The 20,668-nt window shown below is 31.7% G+C and overlaps 1 protein-coding gene across 1 annotated transcript; it reads left to right on the top strand.

Annotated features, from left to right (window-relative positions):
- Positions 1-13,987: 13,987 nt before the first annotated feature.
- On the top strand, positions 13,988-16,557 carry LOC130820474 (homeobox-leucine zipper protein ATHB-6-like). Its single transcript, XM_057685863.1, has 3 exons — positions 13,988-14,598; positions 14,725-15,095; positions 15,652-16,557. Exons 1-3 carry the CDS (start codon positions 14,538-14,540, stop codon positions 16,174-16,176), a joined length of 957 nt encoding a protein of 318 aa, XP_057541846.1. The 5' UTR covers positions 13,988-14,537; the 3' UTR covers positions 16,177-16,557.
- The last annotated feature ends 4,111 nt before the right edge of the window (positions 16,558-20,668 follow it).

Raw genomic sequence — 20,668 nt, 5'->3', positions numbered from 1 at the left:
TTGGTTATATAATTCTTTTCTTGATTGTTATTTCAGATGAAGGGGTGTTTGGTTTATGACTTTTTGGTCGGTTAAACAGCCAAAAAAATGTGATTAATGGTTCTTAAGTGACCTTAAAAGCTGGCTTTTAATCCAAAATAAAAAAGCTACTTCGGTTTTGGTTTTTTGGTTGACTTTTGGCTTATTGATCCATTTTTTCTCTTATAAACAGCTAATAGACAATACCTAAATTTACCAAACATTTCATAAACAATTAGCTTTTTCAGCAAGTTTAAAAGCCTACAAAACATTTTCAATTGGTTAAACAAGTCAATTAAAAAACTAACTATGAACGGTCATTTACCAACAAGTATTTTATGTTTTATAATCGTCATAGAGCGTCTACCACGGATCTTGTCTTTGAAATTGCTTCCGCTACATAGTTCCGCATTGAGGTTGACGTTTGGGTCACTTTTATCAGTATACATCCTCTATATTGTTATAGTTCACATGTTTTAGGAGGTCTATTGGAACGCGGATATTATCAAAGAAACAAACATAAATCAGCAACCTTTATTGATTGAGAAATTTGGGTTTTTCTTACTCATCACTCTTACTAGCAAGTCATTTAAAAGCAGAACTGTAGTCCAATGAACTTTAGAATCCATGGATTCTTCTTCCCTTTTAGTTGGGACTTGGGACTTATGGATTCAATGTGTTTTTAATTTTTTACGGCAAATGGGTAAAATGGGTTTTGACCCTTTTTTTGGGGATTAATGGCTTTGTCATTGTTTTCACGGGCTTTTGTATTTTGATGATATGTGGCTTGTTAATCATGAGGTTTGAAGAATTACGATTTAGTCTAGTGGTTGAAGGTTTTTTCTTTTATCTTTATGGCAAAGACTCAATTTACCATATACTGTTATGGTCTATTGTAAGATATGAAAACTGTCTCGCATTGGTTATGTATGTAATTGGTGTGGGTTTATACTTTATAGGCAAATGAGCTCTCATATCTAATAAGCTAGTCTTTTGGTTGAGCCCTCTGATTGTCCTATAACAATGGTATCAGAGCCAGACTCAAAGTGGATAGCTTGCGGAGTGGGAGACCAAGAAGAACCAGCAGTGACCCAAGGTGACTCAATGAAGCCGTGACCCAACGAAGACGTTGGCCTTATGGGGTCAATTATTATGGTCCATTGCTAGGTATTGGACTTGTCTCACATTGGTTGTGTATGCAATTGGTGTGGAATTTATAGGAAAGTGTGCTCTCTCACCTAATAGGCTAGTTTTTTGGGCGACTTCTCCTGATTGTCCTAACAGTAAGGATTAATCCCTCTTCCCATACCTAAAGGCTTCATAGTGAGTTATGTTGTAATGGGTTCTGGATTTCTGACGTTATCGATTCAAGGGTAGTTTTCACCTGGCAAACTAAACTGTACAAAATGTTTTGGATTTGGCACAACATGAATGTCCTTAACCATCTTATTCTAATGTGGTGATGGAGACTAGACATTCCATTTGACATAATTGACCCTGATGCTCTGCATTACTTCATTATTCAGTGCGTATTTGGAGGTACAAATAGGCGCTAGTGGGTTCATTATTATTGATTGTTCATACTCTTAAAATTTGGACTTGCTTCTTGTCTTGTTTGTTATGAGCACAGTTTCAGCAGAGCGTTCGTACAATTTTTGCCATGGCTTTCTGTATACTTGAACATATTACACATTTTAACATGTTAACTTTACAGATCAAGGATGAATTTTGTCCTAGTTGATGGGTCAAAATCTTAGGTACCATTAAGATACCGAACATTAAATTGTACAACAATATCTTATAAGTGTGTAGTATTTAATGGCTCCCCCGTATAATCTACGAGAGTTAGATTTGAGAGTTCAACAATACGTAACGTTATTCTTGTAACAATCGATAGCCAAAAGAATGTTATTGCTTTTATCTTGATAGCAAATAAGTTTTGCAACTTCATATTAATGAGAAATGTATATAAAAGAATTACACATCTCTAACTTATGAAGAAAAGGGTGTTTTTTATAAAATTAAAGTTAAGGTGATACTCCTATTGGTAAGTAGTAATACATAAATCGTCACAAAATTTGGTATAAAGATCTAGAGTCTAGACTTGACTTGGTGTAGTAGTCTTGCTTAAATGGAAGTATTTTGGCCATCAGTTAGGAGTACCGAGTACCGAGTACCGAGTACCGACTCCATTCTGTTCCACAATTTTTTAGCTAGGGGTCTGAAGCTAGTTGCTCCAAATACCAATTGGGACTTGCTACCATTTAATTAGGTAATCACCCTTTCATGACGGTTGCCTTTATGACGTGTAGTTTAGAGTTATTGCCAGACAATAGATTTTTAAAAAACCCCTTGTTTCTACTATGATAATTATTCATATTATTACATGATTTAAAAAATAAAATAAGTAACTAAATAATGAGTGTTGTAGAGTGTTGTGAGGCTTTTTGTTGGGAAAAGGGGCATGAGAGCATTTCGTAACCTATTTTAAAAAAAAGTGGCGACACATTGAAAATAATGACGACATTTAAGAAGCGGAATATACAATTAGTTCACACTAAATAATGTGCATCTTTCTATTTAAAGAACAAATTAAGTAGAGCATGATGATGATTAAGAAAAGTACTCAATATTTTACTGAATACTAAGTCTATACAAGACTTACTCTGTACTAATTACCATACTTTAACGTAAAAAAAAAAAAAGTTTCATGTTTATGTCTTAAATGTCGTCTATTTGAGCTAATAAATTTCCAGATTCAGGTGATTAGCATGTTGTTCTTTGTTTTGGGTTGTGCTGATGACTATACTGCAGAGCTTACGATATAATACGCTCTTATCTTTGTAGATGAATGCAACACTGATACTGTCCCACAAATCCTGAATTCCTTTTTTATCATGGAGGACTCTTTGTAGGTTTGTATTCTTTGTGTTTTCAATTTCATTCCTATACTATACTTTTGAAAAAATTAATGTTCTTTCTTTAGGTGCTAAGTTTAAATCTGTTTTTTATCCCATTCAATATGTTAATTTAATCATTTATATCTTTATTTATACATAATTTAAAATTATAAAATATTAATATTAATAAAACTTACATAGATATGAATCAAATAAGATTTTATGGTACCATATTTTAACTTAAAGTTGAAATATATAAAAAAAAAAATTTAAGCTCAAATATGAAAAAAATTGATTAATGAATAATTAAAAAAAAATTGAGATTTTAATGCTAGAAGGGAGAGAATAAGTGGCAATAACAAATACAGTAATTGTTTGGCTTTACAAATGCAAGTTTGAATACATGTCGTTGTTTAAGATTTGGGTTGCTTTACTTTTAAATATTTTGGCTGGAGCAACTAAAACTTCACCTGGTGTACTAATGTTTAAGGGTTAGGATTTAAGATCAAGTGTTACATTTCATACAACTGTGCGTACAAGTCTTAGCGAATCAAGACGGCCACCAATTTTTCCTCTTTAAAAACATTGTGGGTCCTATTAAGCCTGGATGCATATGAATAAAATATTCCTCTGGGAGTTTTTTCCATTTGGAAGAGATAATTTTCTTAAACCATCATTAATTAATAATTATAGTTTCTATCATTGAAGAAAAACATAACAACGAACATATAAAATTAAAATTAAAGAAAACTAAAAAAACATGAAAGAAATTATAAATGCTAACAAAATAATATAAACAATAAAGAAAAACTAAAATATAATACTCCTCCTGTTCATATTAATAGTCCTTTTGACAGTATTTTTCTTTATGAGTATGAATTGCCGTTTCTTTTTTTCTTTTTCAGATCCTGATCATAGTTCTATGAGTAATTAATGTTGGATATGATGAAGATGATATTCATTTTAATGGTCCAATTTGACTGGGCACATTTATCAATGTAATAATTTTATCATTGATATCTCTTGTGTATAATTAAAATTGTAAAAAATTAAAATGAATGATCTTTGCGTTGAAATGAATAAAATAAGATATCTTAATCATGTTATAACTTATAGATAAAAAAATAAAATACACATAAAGAGTAATTGATAAACAATATTAAAAATTAAATGAGACTATTAGGATATAAATAAAAAGGACTAGAAAAACACACAAAAAAAGTTAATTAAAAAGCAAAATCAAAAACTATTTACCAAATAACCCAAAATTGGAATCCAAAATGGGTAAAAAGATGGGAATGGGAAATAAAAGATTGCAAAAGAAACCATGAAAAAAGCCACCCACCACATTTGACAAACCATACAACACGAGGTGCCTGCAGTCTGTAGATAACCATTTCTGACAGATATGACCAATTACAATGAATACTGTACCTAATCTGTGCCACAGTATACTTTTTGGGTTCATTCATTCATTTATTTATTATTTTTTTATAAGTATGTAATGAAGCAGTTGTGCTATCAAAAAATCTCTAGATTTTAGCAGGACATGTTCGTAAAATTGTTAACTGCAGCTAGTAGTAATTTTAATTTGCCTTTGCAATGTTGGATACAAAGAAAGGTGATAAATTTGGAAGGAATTCCTATTTTTTTGTTTGAAATTTGGATAATTAAAAGAAAGAAAAGAAATTTGAAGGAAAAGAAGTTAAAGAGAAAATATGAATAAATTTTGTTATAAAATAAAATTTCTTCTAAAGTGTAAAGATTTGAAGCTAAAACTCTTATATCTCTTTATTTTTCCTTCCTTTCACTTTTAAACAAATAAGATGTCGATCTCCTAATTCCGTATCCAAACATAACATAAATCTATATTAGACTTATTTCAATTTTCATATTATTGTGTTTTGTGCGATCTCCAACATAAAATTTGATCATTAGCAATTGGTAATTTGTACTTACCGCAAAACTCTATTTCCAAATTAAATTTTTATATTTAACACATTAAATTTAAGCTAATTTTAAATTTCCAAATAAAATGATTGTTGGGTTGGATTATCCCACATCGACAAACGAAAAATAGTGTGCACACTTTATAAGTTATTGGAGCTCTTCTTTCCATTGCCATATGATTTTGGGATGGTATATATCTCCTTGGCTTATGAAGTGTGTGCACCTCGTGTTTCTCCGTTAATATGCTGGCATTCACGATAAGTCCAGCTTAATTTAATATCCGAGCCGATAGTTCGATCAAAAAAATTAAAAATGGTAGGTCCGAAATGAATGATGTTCCTACCGAATTGATTACTCCCACATGCAAACTTGACGAGGGTTCGCATGTGAGGGGGTGTTGGGATGGTTTATTCCACATCGACAAACTAAAGATGGTGTGTACACTTTATAAGTTATTGGAGTCCTTTTTCCCATTGTCATATGATTTTGGAATGATGTATATCTCCTTGACTTATGAAGTGTGTGTACCTCATATTTCCTCGTTAATATGCTGACATTCACAATAAATCCAATTTAATTTAAGAATGATCTTTTCTTAATATAACATAATTTATTTTGCAGAGAATTGGGATCTTAGGTGTTTGAATATTAGTAGACATGTCTAAAGAAAAAGGCTAAAGAAAGAAGCATATTGACAACTAGATGTATCTTTTATATAATCCATTACTCATAATAATAATATTAACAATGATCTTAATTATGATAACCCGTGTTAATACGATATACAAAAATTTATTTTATCAAAATTTAATAGGCTATAAATATTCCAACGTATATAATGAAATAGATACACAAGATACATGCTTATTTTTCTTTGCAAATCAAACAACTTATACAAAATGAAAATAAAGGATACTTGTAAGATAAGGAAATTATATTTTTAAAGAGCTCAAAAGACAAAGCTTCTCTCTCCTTTGGACGTTCTAACATAAAATCAATTTCTTACCAATTTCTAACTTATCTTTTAATAAAACATGTCCTGAAGATAACTTTAAACTTCTATACCATATTTAGTTTTTAACACTTCTAATTCTTCAAATTCAACTATACTCCCTTCATTTACTCAATTTAGTTTTTAACATTACTCATAACACTCTTAATATGAATCATTCCAATATATAAAATAAATCATAGTCAATTCTAATCTTAATTGATTCGTTATAATGCAATTTATTAATATCAAATTTTTATAATTTTTATCATGCACAATAAGATGCATTAGGACATTGATTAAATATATTTGAAAATGTGCGCAAACCAAGTGAGACAAAGATAGTGAAGTCATCATATCATATCATACAATATACTAAAGAAAGACTCCTTAATTTTAAATGGCGCCTTTTCAATTTAGCGAAATATAATTAACTAAAATTTTATAAATGTAAAGAAGAATTTCAACCATAGCAATATTATCAAATTTTACTAAAATCACATATAATATTCCATATGAAGGGAGGAAAATTTATTTTCAATCTTACTAAAATCACATATAATATTCCAACGCATATAAAAATATAAATCTCTTTAATCTTAAATAGGCAAAATTAATAGTGAAACTTATTGCAACTGCATGCATTAATGTATAGTAATCTTGTCGTGAAAGCTACAATAAAGTTATAAGAAAGTGTATGTGAGAAGCTAATTTGAGCGGAAATTTTTTTTACTAGAAACTGACACGTGTCATTAGGTGGTCTTTGTTTTAATATATAGAATGATTATAGGTAGAAAACCCATTCCTAACTTATTAATTTGTTTCTTATTTTATCCTCAGTAAAATTAATACTTTCTTTGATTTTCCTTTACTTTTGATTTTAATTTGTTCCATTTCATTGATTTTATATTTTTTTGGCAAGAGTTTTACCCTCATTTATTTAATTCAAATACAAATTTATATCGTCTTTCTATTTTAACCACTCATTTATATTCATCACTTATTTTTTTATTCTTCAATCTAATTTCTCTTTTTCCTCAATTTTACCCATTTTATACTAAGTGCAAAACGAGAGGGATATAGCCAGGGAGTATTGTCAAGACGTCTGCAACAATTGCTACTTAATGTGCATAATATTACCATGAATGCTCCACCGACCACCGTTGTAACAGTCATGATACTTGATGATGTGATCTTCAGCCCGTAGCCTAAGTGCATGTTTAAATGGTGATCAAATGTGTTGGTGTTAGGAAAGAAATACAAGTAAAATAACATACTCCCTCCTATTCAGCTGAACTGTCCCATTTGACTTTTCACACTTGCCGAGGCAACATTTTAACTCTTAATATCTCAAATTATGCTTAATTAAAAATTATAAAAAGTTGATATTAATAATCCTTGTATTGAGACGAATCAAACAAGATCCCATATGACTATGTTTTAACTTATAGATTAAGAGTAAAATACAAATTAAGAGTGATAAGTGAATAGTGCCAAAAAAAAAATGGGACAATTCAGCTGAATAGGAGGTAGTACTAAAGTAAGAGAGATGGTGTGTGCTATTTATTGAGATTAAATTTTAAAATAAATACTATTCCGATTTAATTATTTATCTTAAGTTAGAGAATAAAATTATTACAAATGGAAGGATTAGAAAGTTTTAAGAAAGAGAATATTAAAATATTATAAAAACTAAAATTGTTTTGTCAATATTACCACCCTCTAATCATATGGACATGTGTTAACATTATTCTAAGGTTCTAAGATGTAAAAGTAAATAATAAAAGTAAAGTAAAAATATCTAGATGTAGAGTGAAAAGAGAAAAAGTAAATTAGTAAATAAGTAAAAGAAATATAGTTTTACTTGTGCATTCGTCACTATGCCTATTTATAAAACTTTGTACCAATAAATGGTTACCATATGTAGTTATATGTATGCATTTATCTATGAATGAAAGCATTATTATTATTATTATCATTATTATTATTGGAGATATTCTTTATGGTAGACACTAACTTTGCAAAAGGTCAGTGGTAGCAAATCTTAAAAAAATTTTATAAAATAGCATTATACTTTTGGAATTCAAGTTGCCGTAACATTATGAACTTTCGTTATCTTGGGAAATTTCCTTTTTGCCATTGCCTTTTTCTTCATCCATCTACTTCTTCTTCCATCTATCTTCTTTCATCCATCTTCTTCTTCCTATAGATTTCCTTCTTCCATCCTATTATATAATAATCATCATAGCTGATCAAGAGAATACTAATTCAAAAATTCAACCAAACTTATTAGGATACTAATGTTTAAGTGGTTCTCACTTACTAATCAATTATAGATCCCCTTAATCCTCAATTCCTAATTTGACAGGATACTTGCTTTGTGTTGCATTTTTGGAGTACTTTATGTTTTATTTCACCGTCTTTATTGAATTATACATCTTCTCGGTGCATTAATGTTTATATTAGATGACATATGCTTTCAAGATTGATTTCCAAAGTTGTGTTAGAGTAGACTTTTGTAATTGCCTAATTCTTAATGAGAAGGAGAAGTATTAAAAGACCAACAATAATCATAATCTTCATTTTCTTTTGTAATTGTCTGATCTGTTTCCTTTAAACCATTAATTCTATTTCAATTAAGTAAACATTTATCCTCCATAACCTTCACACATAAACCTTTGTCCTCCATATTTGGTCAAATATTCTTCCTTCACCTAACTAAAGAAAGAGCAAGCTTTACATTTGTAGTAGAGCTTCATTGGTGGCCTTGAAAAACTTCTTAAGTGTGCAGAATTTAAAGACATGGTTGAAGGACTTTGAAAATTGATAAAAGAAGATGAATGCAAGAAGAGGAAGATGGATGAAGGAGAAGGGGTTACTGTATATTAAGGAAATAACACAAAGGCGAAAAGAAAATTTTCCAAGATAACGAAAAATCAAACGTTTTTTGATTCATTATGTTACGGCAGCTTGAATTCCAAAAGTACAATGCTATTTTGTGGAATTTTTTTTAGATTTGCTACCATTACCTTTTGTAAAAGTTCGTGTCTACCATGTAAAATATCCCTTGTTGTTGTTATTGTTTTAACTATATCACCTAAAATTTTAATTTAATTCCCAAGGAAAGCAATTATACTAATTAAAAAATCGATAAGAAAGCTATTTTTACACCCCAATTTATTAAGCTATCAACAAACTCCATTAAAAAAAAGTTTTGTATTAGATAAGAATGAATTAAAAAAATACCAATTGGTCTCATATCAAATCTAAAATTTTTGATTTTTTTTTCCAAATTTCTCTTTTTTTTTAATGCATAAAATAATACTATTACAGAATCGCATTGCCGTTATGTGTAGCGAGAAAGAGAGGAGGCCTGTTGTAAATTGTTTTTGTAAAAGAGTATAGTTTAGATTATAGAACTACCGACCTTGTCTCTTAAGTTGTAAAAGAATATAGTATATATAATTAGTGCATAGGTTTAGATTACAAAACAAGTAAATTTGTTGGAATATAATTCATATTATTCTCTAAAATTATCATTTGTAATAAATTTTAAGAGAACATATCAATTCAATGTTAACAAATTTACTTATGTTTTAACCGAAACCTAGGCACCAGGTGCATAAATTAGAAAAACTGATAAGAATAAATTTACTTATAATGATTTTTAAAATAAAATGAGAAATGTATAAATTAGTGTAAATTTATCTATTTTGCCCATGTTCAGCTCCATCCTCACTTCCCTGGCTATCAACCTTACTACTCCTATAGGCTATAACCTATGATTCAACTTAGTTGATAATTAATATACTCGCATAATAATCATAATTCATTAAACAATATTATTTTAGCTTTGTTTTACTCTGTTGGTTATATATTATCTTTTGCATAATTTTTAAGTATAAATTTAGCCTAATATATAGAATTACACTATATAGAAAATTGTATTCCTATATATTATATATTAAATGCGTTCAAATGAATCTAATATGATTTTATATGGATAAATTATAACTTTTGTTTATCTCTATATTAATCTCTTGAAATATATGAAGTATTTTAAACGTAATCAATAACATTGAAATAATTTGAGTATTATTTAATATTTTATATATACAAAAAAAATACTCCCTCCTATGCTTTATAGGAGTCCTATTTGATTTTTTACGAATTTTAAGGTGGGTCAAAATTAGACTTTAAGGATAGGAGAGAGAGTGATATTATGAGTTTTTAATGAAAGGATTATGAACTTAATGATTCCCTCAAATTTCAAGTAATTTGTATCCCATTAAAAATAGTAAAAATGAATTTTTTTTACCTCCAAAAGTTTGAATTTATTATCGGTCAAGACAAAAATTACATATATCGTTTACTAAAATTTTAAAGTACATGAATAAGTCCTACAAGTACAATAATTTTTCCAAATTACATAAATTTGTCTGACTAATCAAGAAAATTACATAGATCGATTACTTAATCTCAAATAGCCTTCTCAATTCTTCGACAACTTCGGTGTAGTTGCAGTCTTTACTGATGATGTGAGTGCGGATTTTTTTGCGATCACTGACTTCAGATTTTTAACATTACCAAAGGCAAAAATGATGTATTAATATTTTCATAAATTGCCATCGAATTGTCTAACAATCAAATTTTCAATTTAAACAATTTCATCACATTATCCAAATTCATTTTAGAACCCAAAAAATAATGTCCAAATAAAGGAAAACAGAAACTGGCGCCAAGAGTAACATACCAAAAATGAAGAATGGCGCCAACATAGCAGCAGGAAGACAGACAACACCCAACAAAATCAAGGTGTCAAAAAATTCCAAAAACTCAAATTTTCACACAAAACTAAAATTGAACATCAAAAATGAAATGCAAATACCAAAATCTCAAGCCTAAAACAGAAACAATAAATTCTCCAAATAGCTCATTAATTACACACCAACCTAAAAAATACAAAAAAACTAAGTCCTCAACAAAGAACCCATATAACGCAAAAACTACTGTCTGCATTAAATAAAAAAGGTAAACCAGTGCTAGATACAATTAATGCACTTGCCATAGAATTTCAAGTGTGTAGGAAAACAATCACACGTTTATGGAATGAAGTGAAGAAGCAGATGATGAATAACAACACAATCAACAACCTCAACAGCAAGAGCGTTGGCAGACAAGCACCAAACAAATCCATTTTGATGAAAAAAAGTTCAAGGCCATCAAATATGAACTGAAGTGCACTCAGCATTCAGTAGCAAAGCAGATGGAGGTGTCACAAACAACAGTGTGTAGGTGGAAGAAGAACAAAGTCATAAGAAAGCACACAAACGCAATCAAACCTACTTTGAATGAAAACAACAAACTACACAGGTTAAGTTTTGCATTATCTAAGTGTGAATATGATGAACAAAATGATGCATTCAAGTTTAAGCCATATACTAATGTTGTTCACATAGATGAAAAACATTTCTATCTAACTTGGGAGACACAAACTTATTATCTAGCTCCGGGTGAAGTAGATTCACATAGAGAGTGTCAATCTAAAAGGTTTATTCCCAAAATCATGTTCATGTGTGTTGTTGCAAAGCCAATATTTACAACTAATGGTGATGTATTTTTTGATGGTAAGATAGGAATATGATTTGTTATTACACAAGAGCCTGCAAAAAGAAGCTCCAAGAATAGGAAGAGGGGGAGTTGGAAACAAAGCCATTACAATCAATAACGAAAGAGCACATTAGAGCAATGCTTATAACTAATGTGCTACCAATCATAAGAGCAAAATGGCCACAAGGATTGTCAAAGCACATTTACATTCAACAAGATAATGCCAAGCCACACATAGCACATAATAACATAGAGTTTTTGGAGGAGGCAATAAAAGATGGGTTTTATATACAACCAGTACAACAACCACCAAATTCCCCTGATATGAATGCACTAGATCTAGGTTTTTTTTAGATCAATTCAGGCTTTGCAAAATCAAAAAGCTACATACAATGTAACATAGTTACTTAGGGCTGTGAATAATGCATTTGACAATCTAAGTCCACAATGTTTAAGGTTTGTGTTCATCACTTTACAAGCATGCATGATAGAGGTTATGAAAAGACAAGGGGGATTTGATTATCACATTCCTCACATGAACAAAACTAAGGCAACAAGGGAAGGCACTTTACCAAACTATCTAAGTGTGGATAAACAGTTGGTTGTTGAATCACTTTCAACATTTATTCACAAATTTAAGTTTAGAAACAATGAATCAATTGGTGGAACTGAATGGGTATGCAGGGGGTATTGAACAAGGGACTGTGAAAGTGAATGGCATTGTTGACATCAGTACAACAAGCGAAGTGCCTGATCAACAAGGCCAACAGCAACACTGATGGAAGAAGGCAACTTATTTTGGGCCATATGAAAGAATATTAGGTTTTTTTGGGTAGGTACAAGTAATCAACACAACAACAACGAATTTCAACAACAACACTCTCAGGTAACCAACACAGCAACGAGTAATGTTTTTTTAGGAGGATCAAAGCAAAAAGCAACAATAGCACAAAAACCAGCACATTAACAACATAGAAACATTTTTTTTGGGGAACAAGTAAAGCATCTCAGCAACACAGCACTAACAACACAATAGTAATCAACACAACAACAAGTTTCAAGTTTAAATCCTTTTGATTTTGGACATATTTTGGGATCTTGAACATGAGATGTTTCAGATCTAAACAACACATTAAAAATTTTATGTTGTCTAAAATGAAACATTTGTACTCATATTTACATAGTTGAAAAAATTGGTTGTTTTCAGTAGGTAGAGTTGTTGTTTTTTTTTTCAAATCATTGAGTAAAAAATTGAACATCTATGCGCTTTAAATGTTGGAAAATAATCCAAACTCCGTTTTTTCGATTTATGGTGGCTAATAACTGCTCTCACTTACAGATCACAGAGCAATAAAAAAAATGCATCAAAAAAGCATTTAACTAAAACATCATCACCAATAAATACCAAAATGCAACCACAAGAACAGAAACTCAAAAAGGACCAAGCTTATCAAGTCAATCCTCATCTTCACAATTAGTATTTGAAAAAACAGCATCAATGAAAAAATATTCACCATCAACCACAAATCCACCTCAGGTGTGTAAATGGGTTCACCCTCAGGGTCAAGTTCTTTTCCTCACTTTACGTCCGTCTCAACAGAAGTTGAGTCATCAGTATAGTAATCAAAATATTCTTCCTCAAACGGCTTCATATAAGAGCTAGGGTTTTAATCATCGAGCCCCTTCAACTCAATCTTCGCAGGCGATTTCAAAGGGGATTTAGGGATTCTCAGAGGTAAAGAAGTAGGGTTTTTCACAGGTGAGTTCAACGGCGAGTTAGGATTCTTCAGGGGTGAGTTCAAAGGCGACTTAGGATTTTCCATGAGAAGAGGGAGAAGAACACAAAAGCACAAAAGAAAAGGGAGAAGGACACGAAACTAGAATGAGAAGGCAAGTGAGATGAGAAGACACAACCTAGATCTAGGGTTCTTAGAGGAATATAAAGAGGGAGGAATAGAGAAATGAAGAAGAAACAACCCAGATCTAAGGTTCTTAAAGAAATAACATGAAAGCACAAATGGGGATGGGTAGAGTTTAGGGTCGAAAAGGGAGGGAATGGTTAATGGGTGGGTAGATTAATTAGGTTTAAGTTATTTTGATTAGTGAAAAGAGGGGTCAATTAATATGGATAAGTGAGGGTATAATTGAAAATAACATAAATCCACTAAGGACATAAAAGTCAAAAAACCATACTTCAAATGGAAATGGAACAATTAGTGTGACTTAACCCAAAAAAATGGCACATATAAGAAGAATAGGAGGGAGTATAATCTAGTGATATCTTATTTGATCATATTGACGCACAAATTAAAAATCGAATAATAAAAAGTATATATATAAAAGAATTTGCTGAATTTCTTGAAAAATATCTTCCAGTTTCTATCAACCAAAATGGGTCCCTACTCCCTAATAGAAGAATACAGTGGCACCGGCTAAACCGGTCACAGGAAATTGCATTTAGTTCTAATTTGGAGCTCATTTCATTTTCCAACCTCTTAGAACCTAACCCAAGTTGAAATTTAACCTATATCACTAACCCCAGTTTGTTTATTTAAGGACACTGAAATCTGAGAGCCTTCAGGCTCTCGGTTATGATCTTGGGTTTTAGCACAACTTTCTCTTATCTCTCTCATCCTTTCCTTTCCAAATTTCTTCCATTCACACTCCCAAAAAAAACTCCCTTTCATTCCCTCCCTAGGATCATGTAATGTTTTGTGTTGGAAAAATAGAGTAATTAATTGGGTAAATATCTTTTTGGCAAAGCAAAATTAGTAGTGTTTTATTGTTTTTCTTGTGCATGGGGTTACATAATATAGTTGTGGAAGAAAACATTGATGTTGATGGGTGGAGAAATGATAAATGGTTGTTTATATGTATTGAATCATCTAAATCTTCTTTAGTACACTACTTACTATCTCTTCCAAGTAAAACATTTTGACTAAACAAGAAAATAAAAGACAAATCAAAAAACAAACTACATTTTAATTCAGAAAAATAACAAAAAAAAGGCTAAATTTTTGACAAGAATCTGGTTCAATACTCTCCAAAGTCCAAACAAGTGTGGAATCATGAAAAGAATTGGCAGCTCAGATTCTCTTGGTGCTCTGGTTTCCATGTGCCCTCCTTCAGGTTTACAGCTAGCTAGCTAAGTCTAGTATTGTCAACCTGTTCATTTATTTAAATATTTCTGGGTTTTAATAAATTTTAGTAATTAGTAGTACATAATACATAATTATGATGAAATGATTGGTGCAGATGATCAAAGCCCTAGAAACAATATGTATAGCAGGGATTACCAGTCAATGTTAGATGGGCTAGATGAAGATGGGTGCTTAGAAGAAACTGGTCATGTACCTGAGAAGAAGAGGAGACTCAGTGTGGATCAAGTTAAGGCTTTGGAAAGAAACTTTGAGGTTGAAAATAAGTTAGAGCCTGAAAGAAAAGTTAAACTTGCTCAAGAACTTGGGTTGCAGCCTAGACAAGTTGCTGTTTGGTTCCAAAATAGAAGAGCTAGATGGAAAACCAAACAGTTGGAAAGAGATTATGGTGTTCTTAAGGCTAATTTTGATACTCTTAAGCATAATTATGAGTCTCTTCAACATGATAAAGATGACCTTCTTAAACAGGTATATTCATCTCTATATGGTGATTATTTCATGTTAATTACCTTTATTATTTTGTTTTTTGTTTGCAATATACTTGTCGGAACCTCGTTTGATAAGGGTATAATTTACCCATGTTGGTAATACTTTACATGTCAGACTCATATCGATGCTAGTATCGATAAAATAGTGAGTTGTAAACTTATATATATTAGATGAGCTAATCTTCTTACTATTATATAGTTTTGGGAAAATAACCTCACCAAGTGTATGGTCAAGACAACTATCTTGACCCGTACGCCCGAGCCACGGGTGTCTCGTGTCCACACGAGTAAGCAACAGTGAGATTACGTGACGAATTATCACAGCCTAAATACCCCAATCATAGTGAAAAACAAGACCCATTTTTGTATTGTGATCATATTATAAAGATTTTTAGTTTACTGTGACCGAAATATAGACTCTGATGACAGCAAAATCATCCTTGTGATATCCATTTGCGATCCTTACCGTTTTTTTACACACTATGATGATGTTTCTAATATGTCTTACAATTTTGGTGAAATTTGAAATTTGGCAGATAAAAGAGCTAAAATCAAAGCTAAATGAAGAGATAAACTCAGAGAGTGATAATGATGTAAGCATCAAACAAGAAGTTTTGGTGTTTGAATCTGATGATCATATCAATACAAAAGCTATTGAATCACTAAGCAGTGGATCAGAAGAAGAAGCGAAGTTGTTAAAGGTAAAAAAACATGTGTTTGCAGAGTCCAAAGATGGTTCAGATAGCGATTCAAGCGCAATTTTAAACGATGATAACAGTCCAAATGCTTCAAATTCATCAATTTTCCAGACTCAACAACAACTACTAATGTCTCCAATCTCATCATCTCCACCATCAATCAACGGTTTCAATTTCTCAGAATCAAGATCAGACGGTTTAGGATCTGTCCCCAATAATAATAATGATAACAACAATGTGTATCATCCTCATTTAGTAAAAATCGAGGAACATAACTTCTTTAGTGGAGAAGAAGCTTGTAATTTCTTCTCAGAAGAACAAGCTCCTTCTCTGCATTGGTATTGCCCAGATCCGTGGACTTAAACCCAAAAAAACCCAAATAAAGTACTTGTAATGGGAAAAAAAATGGGTAAAATTGATGAAATTTATATATAAAAAACATCCTGAATCTTGATCCTCCATTAATGGTAGAGAAAAGTGAAATTCCCAAGAAAGACTGAAAATGGGAAAAAATGGAAGGAGGGCATGTGGGGGGACATGGAGATGGGTGGAGAAAGAAAGCAGGAAAGTAAGACGGTGACGTTTTGGAGGTTTGTGTAGACTTACTCTGGTGTCGAGTAAGAGTAATGTACACCGTGCGGCAATGAATGATTAGGCAGTAATTGGAGTCACTATCTGCTGTAAAAATAATAATAATAATAATAATAATAATAATAATAATAATAATAATAATAATTTTAATAATATAGAGTAGTACTACTCTTATTATTAGTATATATATATATATATATATATATATATATATATATATATATATATATATATATATATATATATATATATATATATATATATATATTATGATTATTATATTAATTATATGCAGGAACAGGATAAACCCAATAATGCAGAAAATAAAATAATGGCATTATTATATGTCTCCATCTTTTTAATTGTATTGCCCTGTTTTTTTCGTAAACTTTCACTTTTATCCCTTTTATCTTCAAAAACTCTATGAACTTACTTTTCTTTTTAATCTCACAAACTCAATTATTTAACGTAACCTATGGTTTTCGTTTTGATTAGTTTTGATTAGGGAAAATGCATAGGGCATGATTTTAAAATGTAGATTGATATTTTTATTTTAAATTACTTATATGAATAAAAATATATTAATTCCATTTTAATTAACTTGAGTGCAACGTAGACAAATAGATTGATTTATTTTGACTCAATTATAATATTGCTTAAGTGATCGTAAGCGTATTGCTGACAAATTAAAAATTGATCGATTAATTTTGATTTATTCTAAGAAAATGTTTTAATTAATGCAAGCACAACATAGGCATAAATCTAAAAATGCGCGACTTCTCCATTTCTTATTTAAAAAAAGAAAATAAAAAATTTGGCCAAGTCACACATTTTGTGCAACTTGACCCTTTGAAATGGGTCGAGCCATGCGCTCTTAGTAGTCCGACACATCAATTTTCGAAAATGTGAAACTTATAAGCAAAAAAAAAAAAAATCCAATAACAATCAACTTTTGAAAGTATTTCCCAAAGTAAGCAGTTTTTACACGAAATTGTGGTCAGGATAAGTTCGTTGTTAATAAGAGCGGGCAAATAAGTCAGGAAATTAATGGACCGCTGTTATTAACAGCGGGAGATTAGTTACACCGATTTTTCACTAGTCAGCATTCGCCCGCTGTTAATAACAACGGCTCATTAGTTGCATGACTTCCACTTTATTTTTGAACATATCCTCCATTGTTTATATATATATATATATATATATATATATATATATATATATATATATATATATATATATATATATATATATATATATATATATATATATATATATATATATATATATATATATATATATATATATATTATATATAAAAGTTAACATTTAAATTCATGTATGCAAGAAATTTATTAAACTAATTCAGAAATAATTAAATAAAATTGTAAAATCTTTAAAAACTATTAAATAAGTAAAATCTTTATAAACTATTAAAATATTAAATAATTACGTCATTAAAATCTAGGGGTGTTACACAGGCGTCGTAGGGACACCATTTGCCTGGTCGATCGAAATACTCTGTCGTAAGTACTCCTGTCTATGGTCCCATAGCGTGATGTGGCGCGCATTGATGTCGCTCCAATTCTTCAGCATTGGACCCATTTTGTTAGATCGATGAAGATGAGCATCCGTGTTGCACTCTGGAGGAATGCCCTGTACCATTTAATACTGGTGCAATACGCGCTTAGGTAGGTGTAGCTCGACAATGTCGAAGCATATTAGTGGTGCAACGCTCCTTCAAGTGCCCGTCAACATACCTGAATGCTCAGGTAATGCTGCGTATGCTGTAGCAGGGTACGGATCCCAAGAAAAATTTACAAATAATATTAATTACGGATATTTCATGATATACCACTGAGTTTCTACGAAATTCACCATATATCACACAAAATGTTTTAATTCACCATATACCATTGAGTTTTTGTCCGTTAGCACAGAATACCATTAATGGCAACTGCCGTTAGTGTGTCGTTTGTGGTAAATTATTAATTCACCATATACCATTAATTTTATTTTTTTTGCGTCAAATACCATTTTTTGCGTCAAATCTGATGATAGCTGATATCCGTATGTATCAAGAAACGGCACACTAAAATTACATTGGTAACAATATCTATGCTATAGAAAAAGGCAGATATCCGAAGATACTATATGAATGTTTCTAACTCATCATAACTCATCAAGGCAAACGCAAGTATACATGTTTGTGACATCGCGTGGCTAAAATAGGCTACATTTACAAGCAAATTCAAAAGAAGACATCACTTCAAGCAGGGAAACCCTAGATAAGTTGGTAGTTTACAAGCAATAAAGATGATTAGAAAAATTTAGTCTCTATGCCCAGCATATGAAACGCAAGTTTCAAGGTGTGCAACCATGGATGAGTTCGTCTACAGATCATGCCTATCCCTCACCAAATTTAAAAAACTAGTTCAGCCCACAAGTCATCAGAGAACATGCAACATGCCTCTTTAGCCGCAAGCTTAAAAGAGTCGTGACAAGCAGCTTTGAAGATTACAATCTTATTATTGATTAAGTTATCTTGATTAAGAATTTAAGATGAAGCATATTGAAAAACGCTGCAACCATGGGCACATTAAGGATTACGGAACATGTGCTCCTCTGTAAAAATGGGCAGTAGATGTCATGTTTTATCAAGATATGAACCAAGATCAAAGCTCATTCAAGTCAATTGCTCGTAAAGCACTCATTTATCCTACAGAGATGCCCTATTATACTAAAAGCCTTATTAAAGAGATAGTAGAAGAAAGGAAAACAACAAAGAAATCAACCAAAACGGATCACGTTCAACCCCATCACAGACTCGTGTTCCACCAAAATGGTATTTGACGCAAAAAAATAAAATTAATGGTATATGGTGAATTAATAATTTATCACAAACGACACACTAACGGCAGTTGCCATTAATGGTATTCTGTGCTAACGGAAGAAAACTCAATGGTATATGGTGAATTAAAACATTTTGTGTGGTATATGGTGAATTTTGAAGAAACTCAGTGGTATATCATGAAATATCCGTATTAATTAATTCATTAGAAGGCAAACACATATCTCAACAAAGTGTAAGGAGAGAATTGGATACCTGATCAGCTCAAAGCAGATCTAACTGATCGCGGTAAAAGCCCACACCACGTGTGTGTCCGCGTACGCTTGTTAAAAAACCATCTTGTTCCCCATGGAACATCTTCAATTGGCTTCTGGGGATGAGCAAAGACCACGACCAACAAACCGTAATGGCTGGACAACGCGTATATGTTCCCAAGCCAAAAACTGTTCACATATAAAGTAAAAAGTTAGAATAATAATCAATTATTTGACTTTAAGTAATTCAACGTGCTTACCTGAAGGAGTACTAGTGGTATAAAACATCTACACGTTCTTTCTCATGCACGGCATAGGCTTCTGTATAAGTATGCCAGTGTCCCAGATCCCTAACTATATGATCCAATCTGGATCTCGCCGCTACTCTTGTCGGCGAACAAAACAACACTAATCAAGTAGAATAGGTACGCCTTAGCGTACCTCTCAATAGAGACCTCATCCGTATCAACGGGAACCTCACAGAAATTGCCAATCAGCCACATAGCCCACAACGCACTACCTCGACTACGTGGAGGGAGTTGTCCCAATACCCGCTCAACTATGTCTTTCCAGCTATGCAGCTGGCGACCAACTGTGGACACAGCATGTCCCTCGATGGGAAGCCGTGACAGTACAACGATGTCCAATAAGGTGACCGTTGCCTCACCTAGGGGGAGATGGAAGGTATATGTCTCTTGGCGCCATCTCTTAACCAACGTCGTTATCATAGGTTGATCAACACGACCATAGGCAACTTGATGATAATCGTATAACCTAGCTCTACAAAGATATGGGATAATACGATCATCAATCTCCTATGGGGCTGAGTCAGAAAGCCTACAATACAGTGTATCAGTGTCTGAAACCTGGGCATTCCATAATAATGTGCTCCTATGGTCTGCCTGCAACGTGAGGATGTTAGGGTCACTAGGGCCTGGAGCTGCTAGATCCATCTCGAATAGCCTAGCTCTACGAAGATATGGGATGAATGGTTTTGATATAGCTTCAAAGATTACAAATGGATATGCACATTATAACCAACAAAAGCAATTATAACCAACGTAGCAATCAAGTGCTAGTTGCACATTACAAATGGATATGCACATTACAAATTGATATACATCAAGTGCTAGTTGAACAAAATCAATAATAATCAAATGTT

Source organism: Amaranthus tricolor, chromosome 8, assembly GCF_026212465.1.
Source record: "Amaranthus tricolor cultivar Red isolate AtriRed21 chromosome 8, ASM2621246v1, whole genome shotgun sequence".
NCBI lineage: Eukaryota > Viridiplantae > Streptophyta > Magnoliopsida > Caryophyllales > Amaranthaceae > Amaranthus > Amaranthus tricolor.
Note: the sequence above shows the minus strand (reverse complement) of the source record. Positions and strands in the feature narration are given on the sequence as shown.